The sequence below is a fragment of the Panulirus ornatus genome, chromosome 1 (assembly GCF_036320965.1).
Source record: "Panulirus ornatus isolate Po-2019 chromosome 1, ASM3632096v1, whole genome shotgun sequence".
NCBI classification, from domain to species: Eukaryota; Metazoa; Arthropoda; class Malacostraca; order Decapoda; family Palinuridae; genus Panulirus; species Panulirus ornatus.
In genome coordinates this window covers 46622910-46645785 of record NC_092224.1, presented here as the reverse complement: position 1 = coordinate 46645785, position 22876 = coordinate 46622910, and the positions used below count along the sequence as shown (strand labels likewise).

Sequence of the window (22876 nt, the reverse complement as noted above, 5' to 3'; positions counted from 1 at the left end):
TGAATATCCAGAACCCCCAATCTATCTCACTATAACTAACATCCCCGATTGTCAGTACTTTACCATGTGTAAGAAGTGTTTCATTTATCATCTTGATTGTTCCTAATTGTTAACATTGTATATTTGTTCCTTTTCATTAAAATCATTTGGAGGATTATAAATCAGTATTCTCATTATGTACCATCAGAAAAGGCCATCTTCCACTATTTCTTTAACTTCAGGTCACTCTTTTAAGTGGAATAAACCTTTCCTCCTCCTTTATCATTTTTTGCCATAATGTACCCATAATCATGTTGGTTCATCCAACCCAACACAGCTGTTGTTTAAAAGAATTAGAAAAACCATCCCATCCTGCTGAAAAATTAAACCCTTAATTACAGGAAAGAGTCCAAATTATGCAAAAACTGAAAGAAAACCAAGGTACACAATAGGATTATTTTGATTAGCATGCTAAAGTACTTCAAGAATTAGGTAAAGGTTATATGATATGTTCTGGTTAAAGGACAGAAATAAGGAGTAGAGAGAGGGTGTTGTAATCCTTCAGGACACATCTTATCTTTATCTAGCATAATTGTACACATCTTTAGCAAATATGATGAACTTTCATGAGGCTAAGAGCCTTAGATGGGTCAAGACCCTTTAGCATTCTGTTAATATGTTTTCTAAATATCTCAACATTTTCTAATACCTCCTCCCCATTTTATTTCACTTTTGATCGGAATATTGTAACTTCTACATATAAAACTCATTTGAATCCATTATTCAGTTCCTCACATTTCCTTCTATCATCCTCTACTATTTTCCCAAAGAATACCTTACCATGAATAGCTGCCTGCTAAATGACAACTGACTCCTGATGAACGGGGAAAAAGTTTTGGATTTTTATCTGCCAGGACTACATATATTCTTTTGAAAGTCTGCTTGATCCTCTTTTCTTATCCTGCTTTACTGATTCTGTGCTCTCTCATACCTTGCAAAAGGTGGCTGGTTAGATTGCTGCCTTTAATTTTGTCACTATACATCACAAAGTTCCTTTACTCTGTAATATCATTTATTAGAATATTCCTTCATCAATCTTACCCCTCTCGCTTTATTGGAGGGCTGGAGGCATCTGTGCCCCTATTCCTTCATTGTAAATTCACAGAACCTCTCAACAAAAAGCCCTGGTTCCTGACCACTGAATTTCATTTCCCAGTCTACGTTACCACTAGGAATGTTGAGTTCTTTATAGTTTCTGCAATTAAATCTTACATCCTGTCACACCTCTCCCCTCTCAATGACCTCTTTTACCACATAATGAAACTTGAGCATTACATGGTCATTTCTTGCAACTGGTGTATCATATATATTTTTGTCATTATTCATGCTAGAATGAGTGACGATAAAATTTAGTAATGATGGTGTATCAGTCCCTTTACTGTGAGAGTGTTCCATAAAATGTTGATATACAAAATTTTCCTGAATTCATTCTTAAAATTTGTCTCTTATTCTCCATCATCATGAAAATCCAAAAGCCCCATCTATCTCATTATAACTGACATACCCATTATCAGTACTTTACCATGCGTAAGAAGTGATTCATGTACTATCTTCATTGTTTCTTGTTGTTATCATTGTATATTTGTTCCTTTTCATCACAATCATTTGATTACAATCATTTGGAGAATTATATATCAGTATTCCCATTGCATACCATCAGAAATGGCCATCTTCCACTATATCTCAAAACTTTAGGTCACTCTTTTAAGTGGGATAAACCTTTCCCTTCCTTTTTCATTTTTTGCCATAATGTACCCATAATCATGCAGGTTCAGCCAGCCCAGCATAGCACTTTTTTCGAAGAATTGAAAAAACCATCCCAACCACCTTCAAAATTATACTCTTAATTACAGGAATGAGTCCAAATTAAGCAAAAACTGTAAGAAAACCAAGGTAGACAATAGGATTATTATGATTAGCATGCTAAGATACTCCGAGAGTTAGGTAAAGGTTATATGATATGTTCTGGTTAAAGAATAGAAATAAAAGGAGTACAGAGAGGGTTTTGTAATCCTCCAGCCCTCATCATATCTTTACCTAGCATCATTGCACACATCTTTAGCAAAGATGATGAACTTTCATCAGCCTAAGAGCCTTGGATGGGTCAAGACACTTGAGCATTCTGTTATTATCTTTTCTAAATATATCAACAATTTCCAAAGCCTCCTCCCCATTCTATTTCACATGTGATGGAAATACTTTATCTTCTACAGAGAAAACTCATTTGAATCCATTATTCAGTTCCTCACATATCCTACAATCATCCTCTAAAATTTTCCCTAAGAATCCCTTACCATGAATAGCTGCTTGTTAAATAACAACTGACTCCTGATGAATTGGGAAAAAGTTTTGGACTTTCATCTGCTAGGTCTGCATATATTCTTTTGAAAGTCTCCTTGATCCCCTTTTCTTATCCTTCTTTACTGATTCTGTTCTCTCTCATACTTTGGAAAAGGTGGCTGGTTAGATTGATGCCTTTAACTTTGTCACTACATATCTCACAGTACCTTTGCTCTGTACAATCCTTCATGAAACTACTCCTTCATCGTTCTTACCATTGTCTCAATACTGGAGGGCTGAGGCATCCATGCTCCTATTCCTTCATTGTAAATTTTACATAACCTCTCAACACAAAGCCCTGGTTCCTGACTACTGAATTTAATTTCTCAGTCTATGTTACCACTAAGAATATTGAGGTCTGTATAGTTCCAGCAATTAAATCTCATATCCTCTCACACCTCTGCCCCCTTATTGACCTCTTTTACCACATATTCAAACTTGAGCATTACATGATCATTTCTTCCAACTAGTGTATCATATATATTATTCTCATTTTCCATGCTAGGATGAGTGACGATAAAATCTAGTAATGATGGTGTATCAGTCCCTTTACTCTTTGAGTGTTCCATAAAATGTTGATAAACAAAATTTTCATCTATTCATTCTTAAAACTTGTGTCTGATTCTGTATCACCATGAAAATCCAAAATCCCCCCATCTATATCATTATAACTGACATCTCCATTATCAGTACCATATGTAACAGGTGATTCATGTACCATCTTGATTGCTCCTTATTGATATCATTGTCTATTTGTTCCTTTTCATTACAATCATTTGATTACAACCATTTGGCGAATTATATATCAGTATTCCCATTATGTACCATCAGAAGGGCCCACCTTCCACTATTTCTCGAAACTTCAGGTCACTCTCTTAACTGGGATAATCATTTCCCTTCCTTTCTCATTTTTTGCCATAATGTACCCATAATCACGTAGGTTCACCCAAAAAAGGACAGCTTCTTTTTAGAAAAATTAAAAAAAAACCATCCCAGCCTGCTGTAAAATTATACCCTTAATTACAGGAATGAGTCCAAATTAAGCAAAAACTGAAAGAAAACCAAGGTACACAATAGGATTATTATTATTAGCATGCTAAGATACTCCGAGAGTTAGGTAAAGGTTATATATGTTCTGGTTAAATGATAGAAATAAAAAGGCGTACAGAGAGGGTGTTGTAATCCTCCAGGCCACATCTTATCTTTATCTAGCACAATTGCACACATCTTTAGCAAATATGATGAACTTTCATCAGGCCAAGAGCCTTGGATGGGTCAAGACCCATTTGCATCCTTTTAATATCTTTTTTAAATATATCAACAATTTTCAAAACCTCCTCCCCTTTCTGTTTCACTTGTGATGGGGATATTGTATATTCTACAGAGAAAACTCATTTGATTCCATTATTCAGTTCCTCACATATTCTTCTATCATCCTCTACAATTTTCCCCAAGAATCCCTTACAAGAACAGCTGCTTGTCAAATGACAACTGACTTCTGATGAACTGGGAAAAAGTTTTGGACTTTCATCTGCCAGGTCTAAATATATTCTTTTGAAAGTCTTCTTGATCCTCTTTTCTTATCCTCATTTACTGATTCTGTGCTCTTTCATACCTTGCAAAAGGTGGCAGGTTAGATTGCTGCCATTAATTTTGTCACTATACATCTCAAAGCTCCTTTGCTCTGTAATATCTTTTATCAAATTATTCCTTCATCGTTCTTACCACTCTCTCTGTATTGGGGGACTGGAGGCATCCATGCCCCTATTCCTTCATTGTAAATTTCACAGAACCTCTCAAGACAAAGCCCTGGTTCCTGACTACTGAATTTCGTTTCCCAGTCTATGTCATCACTAAGAATATTGTGGTCTGTATAGTTTACTTGCAATTAAATATTATATCTTGTCACACCTCTGCCCTCTTAATGACCTCTTTTACGACATATTGAAACTTGAGCATTACATGATCATTTCTTGCAACTGGTGTATCGTATATATTTTTCTCATTATCCATGCTAGGATGAGTAACGATGAAATTTAGTAATGATGGTGTATCAGTCCCTTTACTCTTAGAGTGTTCCATAAAATGTTGGTATGCAAAATTTTCCTGTATTCATTCTTAAAACTTATCTCTGATTCTCTATCACCATGAAAATCCAAAATCCCCCATCTATCTCGTTATAACCGACATCTCCCTTATCAGTACTTTACCAGGTGTAAGAAGTGATTCATGTACCATCTTAATTGCTCCTTATTGTTATCATTGTATATTTGTTCCTTTTTATTACAATCATCTATTATATCTCGAAACTTCAGGTCACTCTTTTAAATGGGATAACCCTTTCCCTTTCATTTTCATCTTTTGCAATAATCTACCCATAATCATGTAGGTTTAGCAAACCCAGCACAGCTGTTGTTTAAAAGAATTAGAAAAACCAAAATCCCCCTCTATCTCATTATAAATGACATCCCCCATTATCAGTACTTTACCTTGCATAGGAAGTGATTCATGTACCATCTAGATTGTTCCTTGTTGTTATCGTTGTCTATTTCTTCCTTTTCACTACAATCATTTGGAGAGTTATATATCAGTATTCCTATTACGTACCATCAGAAGTGGCGACCGTCCATTATTTCTCAAAAATTCAGGTCACTTTTAAGTCGGATAATCACTTCCCTTCCTATTTCATTTTTTGCCAAAATGTATGCATAATCATGTAGGTTCAGCTAGCTCAGGACAGCTGTTGTTTAGAAGAATTTGAAAAACTACCAACCTGCTGAAAAATTATACACTCAATTACAGGAATTAGTTCAAATTAAGCAAAAACTGAAAGAAAACCAAGGTACACAATACGATTATTATGATTATCACGCTAAGATACTCCGAGAGTTAAGTAAATGTTATATGATACATTCTGGTTAAAGGATAGAAATAAGGAGTACAGAGAGGGTGTTGTAATCCCCCAGGCCATATCTTATCTTTATGTAGCATAATTGCACACATGTTTAGCAAATATGATAAACTATTTCAGGCTAAGAGCCTTGGATGGGTCAAGACCCTTTAGAATTCTGTTAATATCTTTTCTAAATATCTCAAGATTTTCTAATACCTCCTTCCCATTCTATTTCACTTGTGATGGCAATATTGTATCTTCTACACAGAAAAATCATTTGAATCCATTATTCAGTTCCTCACATATCCTTCTATCATCCTCTACAATTTTCCCTAAGAATCCCTTACCATAAATAGCTGCTTGTCATATGATAAGTGACTCCTGATGAACTTGGAAAAAGTTTTGGACTTTCATCTGACAGGTCTACATATATTCTTTTGAAAGTCTTCTTGATCTTCTTTCCTTATTCTGCTTTACTGATTCTGTGCCCTCTCATACCTTGCAAAAGGTGGCTGGTTAGATTGCTGCCTTTAATTTTGTCTCTATACATCTCAAAGGTCCTTTGCTCTGTAATATCTTTTATTAAACTATTCCCTTATCATACTTACCACTCTCGCTGTATTGGAGGACTGGAGGCATCCATGTCCCTATCCCTTCATTCTAAATTGCACAGAACATCTCAACACTAAGCCCTTGTTCCTGACTACTGAATTTCATTTCCCAGTCTATGTTACCTTTGAGAATATTGAGGTCTGTATAGTTCCTACAATTAAATCATATATCCTGTCACACCTCTGCCCTTTTAACGAACTCTTTTACCGCATATTCAAATTTGAGCATTTCATGATCATTTCTTCCAACTGGTGTATCGTATATATATTTCTCATTATCCATGCTAGAATGAGTGACGATAAAATTTAGTAATGATGGTGTATCAGTCCCTTTACTCTTAGAGAGTTCCATGAAATGTTGGTATACAAAATTTACCTGTATTCCTTCTTAAAAGTTTGCCTGATATTCTATCAACATGAAAATCCAAAATCCCCCGTCTATCTCATTATAACTTACATCCCCATTATCAGTACTTTACCATGTGTAAGAAGTGATTCATGTACCATCTTCATTTATCTTCATTGTTATCATTGTATATCTGTTCCTATTCATTACAATCACTTGATTACAATAACTTGGTGAATTATATATCAGTATTCCCAGAACGTACCATCAGAATAGGCCACCTTCCACTATATCTCGAAACTTCAGGTCACTCTTTTAAGTGGGATAATCCTTTCCCTTCCTTTTTCAATTTTTTGCCATAATGCACCCATAATCATGTAAGTTCAGCCAGCCCAGAACAGTTGTTTTTTAGAAGAATTAATGAAGTACATGAGACTTACCGTAGGTCAGTTGAAATGTGCTTCGAATTTTATGAAGCAAATCACCTCTGCTAGAAGGGAGCTTTCACATGAGATACGCTTTGCCGCTTCACGCCACCAGACTTTAAAGAGTACGACCAACCACATGAAAGTAACTGAACATTTTGCACTGCTAGAAATAGGTAAGCCACAAGACGCTACAGAGCGTAGGGTGGGAGAGGTGGGCATGTGAAAGCATCCTTCTAGCAGAGGTGATTTGCTTCATAAAACTCGAAGCACATTTCAACTGACCTAATTAATGTACTTCATTAATTTTACGTCAGCAAATCACACCTCTGCTAGAGGTCGCTTTCCCATGAGGTTTTGAAGCCATGTGGGTGTCGTACTGTAGACATGCAGAGAGGTGAAATGATACAAGCAGTAACCAATTGCGATATAGTAAGAAATCTCTATGCAAACAAAATGAACAGACTATTGAAGGACAGCATCTTGGAAAGGATCGTGACTCGGGACAATCTCCTTGTCATAAAACTTGGCAAAAGTGGCAGCCCTGAACCACCCAGCCCTTGCCATGATGTGTCCAATCGGTAGAGCCATGGCATTGGCTTTCGATGCAGCTGCAGGCCGAACACTGCCCGCTGAATACTGGCTGGAGTCTATGCCCGACAGAGAAAGCACTGCTCGAATCCACCTTGCAACAGTGTCCCTGGTTACATGCTTGTGGGGCTTTATAAAACTTAGGAGTAACTTCCCATTCTCATGATATGTAGAATTTCTGAACTCCTCTGTCCTAGCAATATACATTTTCAGAGTTTCACACACACACACAATCTAATGTCAGTAGAATATGCTTTAAAGGTCACAAACCGCACATTGAACTTTGGCCTGCACTGTTTAATAGTTTCCCCTAATTAAACACAAACAGAATCCTGCCCAAAACTAATATTCTTCAGCAACAAACAATGCAAAGTTTGCATTCTGGAAGAATGCGTAAGTGCCATCAACATCACAAGCTTCAGTGTTAAATCCTTTAAAGAGAGGGAGGACAAAGGATCCATGGCACGCAGATGCTGTAGCACCTGCTGAACGTCCCAAGTTCTTGTATACCTAGGGACAGACGGCCGCAAGTTAAAAACTCCCTTTAAGAACCTGGTGACAAGAGGATGGCTGCCTGCACTGCAACCATCCACAGTAATCCCCAGGGAGGAGAGTGCACCCCTGGCAGTGTTGATTGAAGTATAACTAACACCTCTGTGGAAAGTGACAGACAGAAAATTCACAATATTAGTTACAGTGGGAGCAAAGGGATCGATGTTCCGGCTACCACAAAACTGTAACCACCTGTTAATATGTGGCTGCTACTGCCTCGCAGTCGCAGGAGGCAAGGATGATGTCCGTACCTGCCTGAGAAATGCCCCTGTCTCGCAGACGTTGCCGGATAAGAGGCAAGCCATCAGTCGGGTGTGTCGGAGAATGGGGTGTTCCTCCTCCGTCGATGGGTGACGCAAGACGTGTGCCCCCCCTCGGAATCAGCCGTGGTTCCTTGACCAGCAAAGTGAGTAGAGTCCCCATCCAGGGCTGGGACGGCCAGAGAGGCAATACCATCCACCCCTTCGCTGACTCTGCTCGAATTTTCTGTAGGCACCTGGCAATCAGAGCAAAGGGTGGGAAAAGGTAGATTAGTTCAAACTGCTACCAGCAGATAGAAAAGGCATCAAAATGTTCTGCATCTGGGTCAGGTTTCCAGGAGCAGAAACGAGTCACTTGAGCATTCAGTCTAGAAGCAAAGAGATCTATGCTCGGAACCCCAAATACTTCAGAGAGGGCCCTAAAGAGTTCTTCATTCAATTTCCACTCATGCCTGTCATTGAATGCCCGAGATGCAGCGTCTGCCATGAGATTGACTTTACCCGGTACATGAGAGCAGGTAAGCCAGATATCATTCACCGCACACCACTCCCAAAGGTCACGGCAAATGTCATTACACAGTGAGGACCGTGTGCCGCCCATTTCATTGACATAGGTCATCGCCGTCGTGTTATCACAAAACACCCGAACATGTCGTCCTTTGAGAAGAGATGCAAATGAGCGCACTACCAGGGAGATGGCTTTGAGTTCCTTTGCATTAATGTGCAAGGCAGATTCTGATAATGACCATCTCCCATTAACTTTTTGTTGATTGAGGTGGCCACCCCAACCTAAATTTGATGCATCAGTATACAGATCCAATTCTGTACCCTTCCAAAAAATCTGTCTGGTTTGCAATGCAATGTGAGATACCCACCAAAGCAAGTCCAATCTCATCTCATGAGTGAACACCATCCACTTGTCAAAGTTACCTTTTGTGACTCTTAACGCAGCAATCTTAGCACATTCTAACCGCCTGTAATGCAGTTTCCCCATCTCTGCTGCTGGAACGGCTGCAACTAATAGCCCAACAACTCTGGCCACATTCCGAATTTGGGCTCTGTCACTATGTAACAATTCCTCACAGCATTGTAGTATCTTGTGTATCCTACGATCAGGTAATGTTACTGTCATAGTCTCAGAATCTATAATGATTCCCAAATACTCCAAGCGCTTAGTGGGGACCAAGACAGATTTGCTTTCGTTAATACAGAAACCTAAGAAAACTTCTTGAGCAAGTCAACAGTGGCACGCACACTCTCACAACATCCATCAAAAGTGCAGTGACAAATAAGAGTATCATCAATGAACCTCGTGATGATATGTCCCTTCTCTCTAAGTACAGCAAAAACAGGTTTCATTAATTTAGTGAACAGACGGGGACCATCCGCAACCCCATTAGGGAGACACGTGAAATGATAAATTTTTCCTTGCCACTTGAAACACAGAAAGCGTTGTTGCTCCTCAACTATCTTAACAGAATAATAGGCGTGCCGCAAATCGACAGAGGCCATGAAGACACCGCTGTTAACAAGACGAATCGCCTGCTCAAAATTTTCCATCTTGAAGGGCTTGTACTCTAAAAATTTATTAAATTTTTCCGGGTTAAGGATCATCCTAAACCCACCATCCTTCTTCCGTCTTAAGAAAATAGGGGAAAGAATCTGCCCCTCCTGTCTCTGGGTCTCCTTGATAACCCCCAGACTCAAAAGCTGTACAATTTCCTGGCAAACAATTTCCTTTTCCTCGACATCAAACACATACTCAACTTCTTCAGCAAATAAAGGAACAATGTTAGCAACATCAATATCTAAATGGCAATGCTGAACAATATCTAAAATATTTGGATCACTGATAATAGCATGCCACTCATGTACAAAATAGTGAAGTCTGCCTGCTTGAAAAGGATGATTCACCTCAGTTACTGCTGGAGATTGTGACCCCGGCCTCGGGAGTTTTTTGTCTCAGGACCCTGCCGTGTGAAGGATTGCCGGTGCTCACTCCGGGGACCATGCGTGCGTTGGCCATATGGATGAAACCTGGCCATAAAACCCCTGTATGGCAGTCTCCCAGAAGAGCCCCTAAACTTGCCAGGACCAAACTTCGAGGTAGAGAGCGGTTTCCTTGGAGCAATCTTACTCCTTAACTTTTCAGACTCCTCAATGTGCTTGGCTGAGAGTGAGACATCATCCCCAAACAGAAGACGAGTCATGGGCACCTTGTCTGAACAGAGGTGAGCATACTTGTGGTTAATTTCGCGCTTGATGATGAACCGGCGAGCCAGATTATTCTTGTGATTAGCATGACCCAGGAGTGCCAGGGCACCATTAAGCATGCCCACTTCCTGGGCAACATCTGGTTGGCTAGTCTGGGCGATCTTGTCAAGCACTGTGAGTGACTTAGTCAAAATTGTGGCAGCCGTAATAATGTCTTTCCCAACATCCTTCAAACGGAAGTCTGCCTTCTTGGCATCAGTCTTCAGTGCATCTAAAACTTGCAAGTTGCAATCCACGGACGCTAAGGCATGACAGTTATCTGGCCTCTTGGCTGCAGCATCCTCCAAAATCTCCTTATACTCCTCCTCTCGCAAGCCGTGAGCAAATACATGGATAACCATATCGGCAACATGCTGGTCAGTGCCATCAGACACCTCAGCCACAGGACCGTAAGCCCTGGCGCACTGCAGGAGAACACTGTCAGGCCTCCCGTCATTCTGAGAGACACAATCATCACTGGAAAGGTAATGCTCAGCTGGAGTAAAGCCCGAAAAACCCGTGGGCGAGCGCGAGGGAAGCACCACCTGGCTAGAAAGGCCAATGTTTACATCGGCGGCCCCCGCGGCGTCATCAGCCCCCCGACTGGGGCCTAAGTTCCTTTCCTCCTTCAATTTCTCCACATCACCACGTAAAGCAGCCAAAGCGTCCATCACCATGTTCCAGGGCGGCGCAAATGCCTCATCCCGTGAGGTAGAAGGCAAGGAACGTGTGTGCTGGGAAGCAGAGTCACCGCCATCACCAGTGACGTGACCATGGGGCCTATTGTTACCGCCCTGAAGAGCCTCCCGCTGAGAAGGGCTGCTCCTGGAGCTAGTCCTATGCGAGGAGCCTTTCCTCACTTGCCTGGCATGTTCAGAATCGCCCTCCTTACTCGACCTCCGTATGCCCGGGACATCCGACATGGCGGCGGCGATAGCAAGGCGGCGGTGCAGGTCAGTGTGAGAGTCGTCAACTCCACAAGTGCATCAACAACGCACTTCTCTCCCCGCTCCTAAACGGATCACGGGTGGTGTTGCAGCCAGCCCCAAACTGGGTCACAGGCTGTAGCAAAGCCTTTCCGCTCCAGAGGGATCACGGGAAGAAGGCTGCCAAGCTCGCAGCTGCAGAAAACCGTCTGGACGGCACGAAGGAAGCACAGCAACTGGTGGCGTGAAGCGGCAAAGCGTATCTCATGGGAAAGCGACGTTTAGCAGAGGTGTGATTTGCTGACGTAAAATTAGAAAAAACCATCCCAACCTGCTGGAAAATTATACCCTTAATTACAGGAATGAGTCCAAATTTAGCAAAAACTGTAAGAAAACCAAGGTACACAATATGATTATAATGATTAGCATGCTAGGATACTCCGAGAATTAGGTGAAGATTCTATGATATGTTCTGGTTAAAGGATAGAAATGAGGAGTACAGAGAGGGTGTTATAATCCTCCAGGCCATATCTCATCTTTATCTTGCATAATTGCACACATCTTTAGTAAATATGATGATCTTTCATCAGGCTAAGAACCTTGGATGGGTCAAGACCCTTTTGCATTCTGTTAATATCTTTTCTAAATATATCAACAATTTCTAAAACTTCCTCCCCATTCTATTTCACTTGTGATGGGAATATTGTATCTACTATAGAGAAAACTCATTTGAATCCATTATTCATTTCCTCACATATCCTTCTATCATCCTCTACAATTTTCCCCAAGAATCCTTTACCATGAATAGCTGCTTGTTAAATGACAGCTGACTCCTAATGAACTGGGAAAAAGTTTTGGACTTTCATCTGCCAAGTCTAGATATATTCTTTTGAAAGTCTCCTTGATCCTCATTTCTGATCCTGCTTTACTGATTCTGTGCTCTCTCATACCTTGCAAAAGGTGGCTGGTTAGATTGCTGCCTTTAATTTTGTCACTATACATATCAAAGCTCCTTTATCCTGTATTATCTTTTGTAAAACTATTCCTTCATCGTTCTTACCAGTCTCTCTGTATTGGAGGGCTGGAGGCATCCATGCCCCTATTCCTTCATTGTAAATTTCACAAAACTTCTCAACAAAAAGCCCTGGTTCCTGACTACTGAATTTCATTTCTCAGTCTACGTTACCATTACGAATATTAAGGTCTGTATAGTTCTTGCAATCAAATCTCATATCCTGTCACACCTCTTAATGACCTCTTTTACCGCATATTCAAACTTGAGCATTACATGATCATTTCTTCCAAATGGTGTATCGTATATATCTTTCTCATTATCCATGCTATGATGAGTGAAGATGAAATTTAGTAATGATGGTGTATCAGTCCCTTTACTCTAAGAGTGTTTCATAGAATGTTGGTATACAAAATTTTCCTGTATTCATTCTTAAAACTTGTTCCTGATTCTCTATCGCCATGAAAATCCAAAATCCCCATCTATCTCATTATAACTGACATCCCCCATTATCAGTACTTTATAATGTGTAAGTAGTGATTCATGTGCCATCTTGATTGTTCCTTATTGTTATCCTTGTATATTTGCTCCTTTTCATTACAATTATTTGGAGGATTATAAATCAGTATTCCCATTACCTACCATCAGAAGGAGCCACTTTCAACTATTTCTTGAAACTTCAGGTCAGTCTTTTAAGTGGAATAATCCTTTCCCCCTCCTTTTTCAATTCTTGCCATAATGTACTCATAATCATGCAGGTTCAGCCGGCCCAGCACAGCTATTGTTTAAAATAATTAGGAAAACCAAAATCCTCCATCTATCTCATTATAACTGACATCTCCCATTATCAGTATTTTACCAAGTGTAAGAAGTGATCCATGTAACATCTTGATTGTTCCTTGTTGTTATCATTGTATATTTGTTCATTTTCATTACATTCATTTGGAGAATTATATATCAGTATTTCCATTACGTACCATCAGAAGGGGCCATCTTCTACTATTTCTCAAAGCTTCATGTCACTTTTTTAAGTGGGATAATCCTTTCCCTTTCTTTTTCATTTTTTGCCATTATGTATCCATAATCATGTAGGTTCACCCAGCCCAGCACAGCTGTTGTTGAGAAGAATTAGAAAAAACATCCAAACCTGCTGAAAAATTATACCCTTAATTTCAGGAATGAGTCCAAATTTAGCAAAAACTGAAAGAAAACCAAAGTACACAATAGGATTATTATCATTAGCATGCAAAGATACTCCGAGAATTAGATAAAGGTTATATGATATTTTGTGGTTAAAGGATAGAAATAAGAAGGAGTACATCAAGGGTGTTGTATTCCTCCAGGTCACATCTTATCTTTATCTAGTATAATTGCACACATCTTTAACAAATATGATGAACTTTCATGAGGCTAAGAGGCTTGGATAGGTCAAGACCCTTTAGCATTCTGTTAATATCTTTTCTAAATATATCAACAATTTCCAAAACCTCCTCCCCATTCTATTCATCTTGTGATGGGAATATTTTATCTTCTACAGAGAAAACTCATTTGAATCCATTATTCAGATCCTTATATAACCTTCTATCATCCTCTACAATTTTCCCCAAGAATCCCTTACCATGAAAAGCTGCTTACTGATTCTGTGCGCTCTCATACCATGCAAAAGGTGGCTGGTTAGATTGCTGCCTTTATTTTTGTCACTCTATATCTCAGAGGTCCTTTGCTCTGTAATATCTTTTATTAAACTATTGCTTCATCGTTTTTACCACTCTCTGTATTGGAGGACTGGAGGCATCCATGCCCCTATTCCTTTAGTGTAAATTTCACAGAAACTCTCAACACAAAGCCCTGGTTCCTGACTACTGAATTTCATTTCCCGGTGTATGTTACCACTAAGAACATTGAGGTCTGTATAGTTCCTGGAATTAAATCTCAGATCCTGTCACACCTCTGCCCTCTTAATGACCTCTTTTACCACATGTTCAAACTTGGGCATTACGTGACCATTTCTTCCTACTGGTGTATTGTATATATTTTTCTCATTATCCATGCTAGGATGAGTGAAGATGAAATTTAGTAATGATGGTGTATCAGTCCCTTTACTCTTAGAGTGTTCCATAAAATGTTGGTTTACAAAATTTTCCTGTATTCATTCTTAAAACTTGACTCTTGATTACCTATCACCGTAAAAATCAAAAATCCCCCATCTATCAGGGTGTGGCCGCTTTCGCTCTGGGCTGGTTGTGTTGTTGGCTGAGCAATTTGCTCATTATGCTGCTGGCCGGGATCGGGGTTGGTTCGGCCTAGGGTTGCGTACCTTATGGTGACCGGTTGACGAGTTGCCGAAGGGATTACGTTATATATTTTATATATATGTTCCATGTTTTGGTGAAGGACTATCTCTAATCTATCCTATCTTTTTCGCAGTCTTTCTGGCAGCTACACCAGTGGTTGTGCCGACTGGGTGGTGTTTGCTGCCACGTCGACACAATAACCACTTACCAACTTTTCTTCCTCCTTTTTTTTAAGGACTAGGTAGTACTTATAGGTGTTGATATGATTATTATGTAGCGACTTTACACAGTCAAAAATCAAAGAGGGTTGCACGCCTAATGACCTTAATTATAGGTCGCTGGCCGTTAAACCCAATAACAACAAAAACAACGTATATATATATATATATATATATATATATATGTATATATATATATATATATATATATATATATATATATATATATATATATATATATATATATATATAAATATATATATATATATATATATATATATATATATATATATATATATATATATATATATATATATATATATATATATATATATATATATAGGGAGGTGAACACAAGAATTTTGGAGACAGGGGCAAGTATGCAGTCTGTTGTGGATGAGATGGCTTGGGAAGTGAGTTAGTTGTTGTTCGCTGATGATACAGCGTGGTGGCTGATTCGGGTGAGAAACTGCAGAAGCTGGTGACTGAGTTTGGTAAAGAGTGTGAAACAAGAAAGCTGAGACTAAATGTGAATAAGAGCAAGGTTATTAGGTACAGTTGGGTTGAGGGACAAGTCAGTTGGGACGTAAGTTTGAATGGAGAGAAACTGGAGGAAGTGAAGTGTTTTAAATATCTAGGAGTGGATCTGGCAACCGATGGAACCATGGAAGCGGAAGTGAGTCACAGGGTGGGGGAGGGGGTGAAAGTGCTGAGAGCGTTGAAGAATGTGTAAAAGGCGAGAACATTATGTCGGAAAGCAAAAATGGGTATGTTTGAAGGAATAGTGGTTTCAACAATGATATATGGTTGCGAGGCGTGGGCTATAGGTAGGGTCGTGCGGAGGAGGGTAGATGTGTTGGAAATGAGATGTTTGCGGCCAATATGTGGTGTGAAGGGGTTTGATCGAGTAAGTAATGAAAGGGCAAGAGAGATGTGTGATAATAAAAGAGTATGGTTGTGAGAGCAGAGGAGGGTGTATTGAAATGATTTGGTCACATGGAGAGAATGATTGAGGAAAGATTGATAAAAACGATATATGTGTCAGAGGTGGAGTGGGAGACCAAAATGGAGGTTGAAGGATGGATTGAAAAAGATTTTGAGTGATTGGGGCCTGAACGTGCAGGAGGATGAAAGGCATACAAGGAATAGAGTGAATTGGAACGATGTGGTATACCGGGGTCGACGTGCTGTCAATGGATTGAACTAGGGCATGTGAAGCGTCTGGGGTAAACCATAAAAAGTTTTGTGGTCATGGTTTACCCCACACTCTTCACATGCCCTGATTCAATCCACTGACAGCACGTCAACCCCGGTATACCACATCGATCCAATTCACTCTATTACGTGCCCGCCTTTCACCCTCCTGCATGTTCAGTCCCCGATCACTCAAAATCTTTTTCACTCCATCTTTCCACCTTCAATTTGGTCTCCCACTTCTCCTCGTTCCCTCCACCTCCGACACATATATCCCCTTGGTCAATCTTTCCTCACTCATTCTCTCCATGTGACCAAACCATTTCAAAACACCCTCTTCTGCTCTCTCAACCACGCTCTTTTTATTTCCACACACCTCTCTTACCCTTACATTACTTACTCGATCAAACCACCTCACACCACACATTGTCCTCAAACATCTCATTTCCAGCACATCCACCCTCCTGCGCACAACTCTATCCATAGCCCACGCCTCGCAACCATACAACATTGTTGGAACCACTATTCCTTCAAACATACCCATATATATATATATATATATATATATATATATATATATATATATATATATATATATATATATATATATATATATATATATTATCCCTGGGGATATGGGAGAAAGAATACTTCCCACGTATTCCCTGCGTGTCGTAGAAAGCGACTAAAAGGGGAGGGAGCGGGGGGCTGGAAATCCTCCCCTCTCGTTTTTTTTTTAATTTTCCAAAAGAAGGAACAGAGAATTGGGCCAGGTGAGGGTATTCCCTCAAGGCCCAGTCCTCTGTTCTTAACGCTACCTCGTTAATGCGGGAAATGGCGAATAGTTTGAAAGAAAGAATATATATATATATATTTTTTTTTTTTTTTTTTTTTTTCATACTTTGTCGCTGTGTCCCGCGTTTGCGAGGTAGCGCAAGGAAACAGACGAAAGAAATGGCCCAACCCTCCCCATACACATGTACATACACACGTCCACACACGCAAATATACATACCTACACAGCTTTCCATGGTTTACCCCGGACGCTTCACATGCCTTGATTCAATCCACTGACAGCACGTCAACCCCTGTATACCACATCGCTCCAATTCACTCTATTCCTTGCCCTCCTTTCACCCTCCTGCATGCTCAGGCCCCGATCACACAAAATCCTTTTCACTCCATCTTTCCACCTCCAATTTGGTCTCCCTCTTCTCCTCGTTCCCTCCACCTCCGACACATATATCCTCTTGGTCAATCTTTCCTCACTCATTCTCTCCATGTGCCCAAACCATTTCAAAACACCCTCTTCTGCTCTCTCAACCACGCTCTTTTTATTTCCACACATCTCTCTTACCCTTACGTTACTTACTCGATCAAACCACCTCACACCACACATTGTCCTCAAACATCTCATTTCCAGCACATCCATCCTCCTGCGCACAACTCTATCCATAGCCCACGCCTCGCAACCATACAACATTGTTGGAACCACTATTCCTTCAAACATACCCATTTTTGCTTTCCGGGATAATGTTCTCGACTTCCACACATTTTTCAAGGCTCCCAAAATTTTCGCCCCCTCCCCCACCCTATGATCCACTTCCGCTTCCATGGTTCCATCCGCTGACAGATCCACTCCCAGATATCTAAAACACTTCACTTCCTCCAGTTTTTCTCCATTCAAACTCACCTCCCAATTGACTTGACCCTCAACCCTACTGTACCTAATAACCTTGCTCTTATTCACATTTACTCTTAACTTTCTTCTTCCACACACTTTACCAAACTCCGTCACCAGCTTCTGCAGTTTCTCACATGAATCCGCCACCAGCGCTGTATCATCAGCGAACAACAACTGACTCACTTCCCAAGCTCTCTCATCCCCAACAGACCTCATACTTGCCCCTCTTTCCAAGACTCTTGCATTTACCTCCCTAACAACCCCATCCATAAACAAATTAAACAACCATGGAGACATCACACACCCCTGCCGCAAACCTACATTCACTGAGAACCAATCACTTTCCTCTCTTCCTACACGTACACATGCCTTACATCCTCGATAAAAACTTTTCACTGCTTCTAACAACTTGCCTCCCACACCATATATTCTTAATACCTTCCACAGAGCATCTCTATCAACTCTATCATATGCCTTCTCCAGATCCATAAATGCTACATACAAATCCATTTGCTTTTCTAAGTATTTCTCACATACATTCTTCAAAGCAAACACCTGATCCACACATCCTCTCCCACTTCTGAAACCACACTGCTCTTCCCCAATCTGATGCTCTGTACATGCCTTCACCCTCTCAATCAATACCCTCCCATATAATTTACCAGGAATACTCAACAAACTTATACCTCTGTAATTTGAGCACTCACTCTTATCCCCTTTGCCTTTGTACAATGGCACTATGCACGCATTCCGCCAATCCTCAGGCACCTCACCATGAGTCATACATACATTAAATAACCTTACCAACCAGTCAACAATACAGTCACCCCTTTTTTTATAAATTCCACTGCAATACCATCCAAACCTGCTGCCTTGCCGGCTTTCATCTTCCGCAAAGCTTTTACTACCTCTTCTCTGTTCACCAAATCATTTCCCTAACCCTCTCACTTTGCACACCTCCTCGACCCAAACACCCTATATCTGCCACTCTGTCATCAGACACATTCAACAATCCTTCAAAATACTCATTCCATCTCCTTCTCACATCACCACTACTTGTTATCACCTCCCCATTTACGCCCTTCACTGAAGTTCCCATTTGCTCCCTTGTCTTACGCACCCTATTTACCTCCTTCCAGAACATCTTTTTATTCTCCCTAAAATTTACTGATAGTCTCTCACCCCAACTCTCATTTGCCCTTTTTTTCACCTCTTGCACCTTTCTCTTGACCTCCTGTCTCTTTCTTTTATACTTCTCCCACTCAATTGCATTTTTTCCCTGCAAAAATCGTCCAAATGCCTCTCTCTTCTCTTTCACTAATACTCTTACTTCTTCATCCCACCACTCACTACCCTTTCTAAACAGCCCACCTCCCACTCTTCTCATGCCACAAGCATCTTTTGCGCAATCCATCACTGATTCCCTAAATACATCCCATTCCTCCCCCACTCCCCTTACTTCCATTGTTCTCACCTTTTTCCATTCTGTACACAGTCTCTCCTGATACTTCTTCACACAGGTCTCCTTCCCAAGCTCACTTACTCTCACCACCTTCTTCACCCCAACATTCACTCTTCTTTTCTGATAACCCATACTAATCTTCACCTTAGCCTCCACAAGATAATGATCAGACATCCCTCCAGTTGCACCTCTCAGCACATTGACATCCAAAAGTCTCTCTTTCGCACGCCTGTCAATTAACACGTAATCCAATAACGCTCTCTGGCCATCTCTCCTACTTACATAAGTATACTTATGTATATCTCGCTTTTTAAACCAGGTATTCCCAATCATCAGTCCTTTTTCAGCACATATATCTACAAGCTCTTCACCATTTCCATTTACAACACTGAACACCCCATGCATACCAATTATTCCCTCAACTGCCACATTACTCACCTTTGCATTCAAATCACCCATCACTATAACCCGGTCTCGTGCATCAAAACCGCTAACACACTCATTTAGCTGCTCCCAAAACACTTGCCTCTCATGATCTTTCTTCTCATGCCCAGGTGCATATGCACCAATAATCACCCACCTCTCTCCATCAACTTTCAATTTTACCCATATTAATCGGGAATTTATTTTCTTACATTCTATCACATACTCCCACAACTCCTGTTTTAGGAGTATTGCTACTCCTTCCCTTGCTCTTGTCCTCTCACTAACCCCTGACTTCACTCCCCAGACATTTCCAAACCACTCTTCCCCTTTACCCTTGAGCTTCGTTTCACTCAGAGCCAAAACATCCAGGTTCCTTTCCTCAAACATACTACCTATCTCTCCTTTTTTCACATCTTGGTTACATCCACACACATTTAGGCACCCCACTCTGAGCCTACGAGGAGGATGAGCACTCCCCGCGTGACTCCTTCTTCTGTTTCCCATTTTAGAAAGTTAATACAAGGAGGGGAGGATTTCCGGCCCCCCGCTCCCGTCCCCTCTAGTCGCTTTCTACGACACGCGAGGAATACGTGGGAAGTATTCTTTCACCCCTATCCCCAGGGATAATATACATATATATACACACACACACACACACTCTCACACACACACACATACATATATATACATATGAAAAATGTAAGAAACAATTTAGAAAACAAACTTTTAGCTTGAAATGAATGAAAAAATATATATATATATATATATATATATATATATATATATATATATGTATATATATATATATATATATATATATATATATATATATATATATATATATATATATATATATATATATATATATATATATATATATTTTTTTTTTTTTTTTTTATACTTTGTCGCTGTCTCCCGCGTTTGCGAGGTAGCGCAAGGAAACAGACGAAAGAAATGGCCCAACCCCCCCCCCCATACACATGTACATACACACGTCCACACACGCAAATATACATACCTACACAGCTTTCCATGGTTTGCCCCGGACGCTTCACATGCCTTGATTCAATCCACTGACAGCACGTCAACCCCTGTATACCACATCGCTCCAATTCACTCTATTCCTTGCCCTCCTTTCACCCTCCTGCATGTTCAGCCCCGATCACACAAAATCCTTTTCACTCCATCTTTCCACCTCCAATTTGGTCTCCCTCTTCTCCTCGTTCCCTCCACCTCCGACACATATATCCTCTTGGTCAATCTTTCCTCACTCATTCTCTCCATGTGCCCAAACCATTTCAAAACACCCTCTTCTGCTCTCTCAACCACGCTCTTTTTATTTCCACACATCTCTCTTACCCTTACGTTACTTACTCGATCAAACCACCTCACACCACACATTGTCCTCAAACATCTCATTTCCAGCACATCCATAATCCTGCGAAACACTCTATCCATAGCCCACGCCTCGCAACCATACAACATTGTTGGAACCACTATTCCTTCAAACATACCCATTTTTGCTTTCCGGGATAATGTTCTCGACTTCCACACATTTTTCAAGGCTCCCAAAATTTTCGCCCCCTCCCCCACCCTATGATCCACTTCCGCTTCCATGGTTCCATCCGCTGACAGATCCACTCCCAGATATCTAAAACACTTCACTTCCTCCAGTTTTTCTCCATTCAAACTCACCTCCCAATTGACTTGACCCTCAACCCTACTGTACCTAATAACCTTGCTCTTATTCACATTTACTCTTAACTTTCTTCTTCCACACACTTTACCAAACTCAGTCACCAGCTTCTGCAGTTTCTCACATGAATCCGCCACCAGCGCTGTATCATCAGCGAACAACAACTGACTCACTTCCCAACCTCTCTCATCCCCAACAGACTTCATACTTGCCCCTCTTTCCAAGACTCTTGCATTTACCTCCCTAACAACCCCATCCATAAACAAATTAAACAACCATGGAGACATCACACACCCCTGCCGCAAACCTACATTCACTGAGAACCAATCACTTTCCTCTCTTCCTACACGTACACATGCCTTACATCCTCGATAAAAACTTTTCACTGCTTCTAACAACTTGCCTCCCACACCATATATTCTTAATACCTTCCACAGAGCATCTCTATCAACTCTATCATATGCCTTCTCCAGATCCATAAATGCTACATACAAATCCATTTGCTTTTCTAAGTATTTCTCACATACATTCTTCAAAGCAAACACCTGATCCACACATCCTCTACCACTTCTGAAACCACACTGCTCTTCCCCAATCTGATGCTCTGTACATGCCTTCACCCTCTCAATCAATACCCTCCCATATAATTTACCAGGAATACTCAACAAACTTATACCTCTGTAATTTGAGCACTCACTCTTATCCCCTTTGCCTTTGTACAATGGCACTATGCACGCATTCCGCCAATCCTCAGGCACCTCACCATGAGTCATACATACATTAAATAACCTTACCAACCAGTCAACAACACAGTCACCCCCTTTTTTAATAAATTCCACTGCAATACCATCCAAACCTGCTGCCTTGCCGGCTTTCATCTTCCGCAAAGCTTTTACTACCTCTTCTCTGTTTACCAAATCATTTTCCCTAACCCTCTCACTTTGCAGACCACCTCGACCCAAACACCCTATATCTGCCACTCTGTCATCAGACACATTCAACAAACCTTCAAAATACTCATTCCATCTCCTTCTCACATCACCACTACTTGTTATCACCTCCCCATTTACGCCCTTCACTGAAGTTCCCATTTGCTCCCTTGTCTTACGCACCCTATTTACCTCCCTCCAGAACATCTTTTTATTCTCCCTAAAATTTACTGATAGTCTCTCACCCCAACTCTCATTTGCCCTTTTTTTCACCTCTCGCACCTTTCTCTTGACCTCCTGTCTCTTTCTTTTATACTTCTCCCACTCAATTGCATTTTTTCCCTGCAAAAATCGTCCAAATGCCTCTCTCTTCTCTTTCACTAATACTCTTACTTCTTCATCCCACCACTCACTACCCTTTCTAAGCAGCCCACCTCCCACTCTTCTCATGCCACAAGCATCTTTTGCGCAATCCATCACTGATTCCCTAAATACATCCCATTCCTCCCCCACTCCCCTTACTTCCATTGTTCTCACCTTTTTCCATTCTGTACACAGTCTCTCCTGATACTTCCTCACACAGGTCTCCTTCCCAAGCTCACTTACTCTCACCACCTTCTTCACCCCAACATTCACTCTTCTTTTCTGAAAACCCATACTAATCTTCACCTTAGCCTCCACAAGATAATGATCAGACATCCCTCCAGTTGCACCTCTCAGCACAT

The 22876-nt window shown here is 40.6% G+C and overlaps 2 protein-coding genes and 1 pseudogene across 2 annotated transcripts; all 3 read right to left on the bottom strand.

Moving 5' to 3' along the window:
* Window positions 1–7053: 7053 nt before the first annotated feature.
* On the bottom strand, window positions 7054–9205 carry LOC139751331 (uncharacterized; annotated as a pseudogene).
* On the bottom strand, window positions 8341–9189 carry LOC139747443 (uncharacterized). Its single transcript, XM_071660208.1, has one exon. The coding sequence runs from the start codon at window positions 9187–9189 to the stop codon at window positions 8341–8343; it is 849 nt and encodes a 282-aa protein (XP_071516309.1).
* Window positions 9206–9976: 771 nt separating the features above from the next.
* Window positions 9977–11309, bottom strand: LOC139751265 (uncharacterized). The gene has a single exon (XM_071666602.1). It carries the CDS (start codon window positions 11231–11233, stop codon window positions 9977–9979), a length of 1257 nt encoding a protein of 418 aa, XP_071522703.1. The 5' UTR covers window positions 11234–11309.
* Window positions 11310–22876: the final 11567 nt, after the last annotated feature.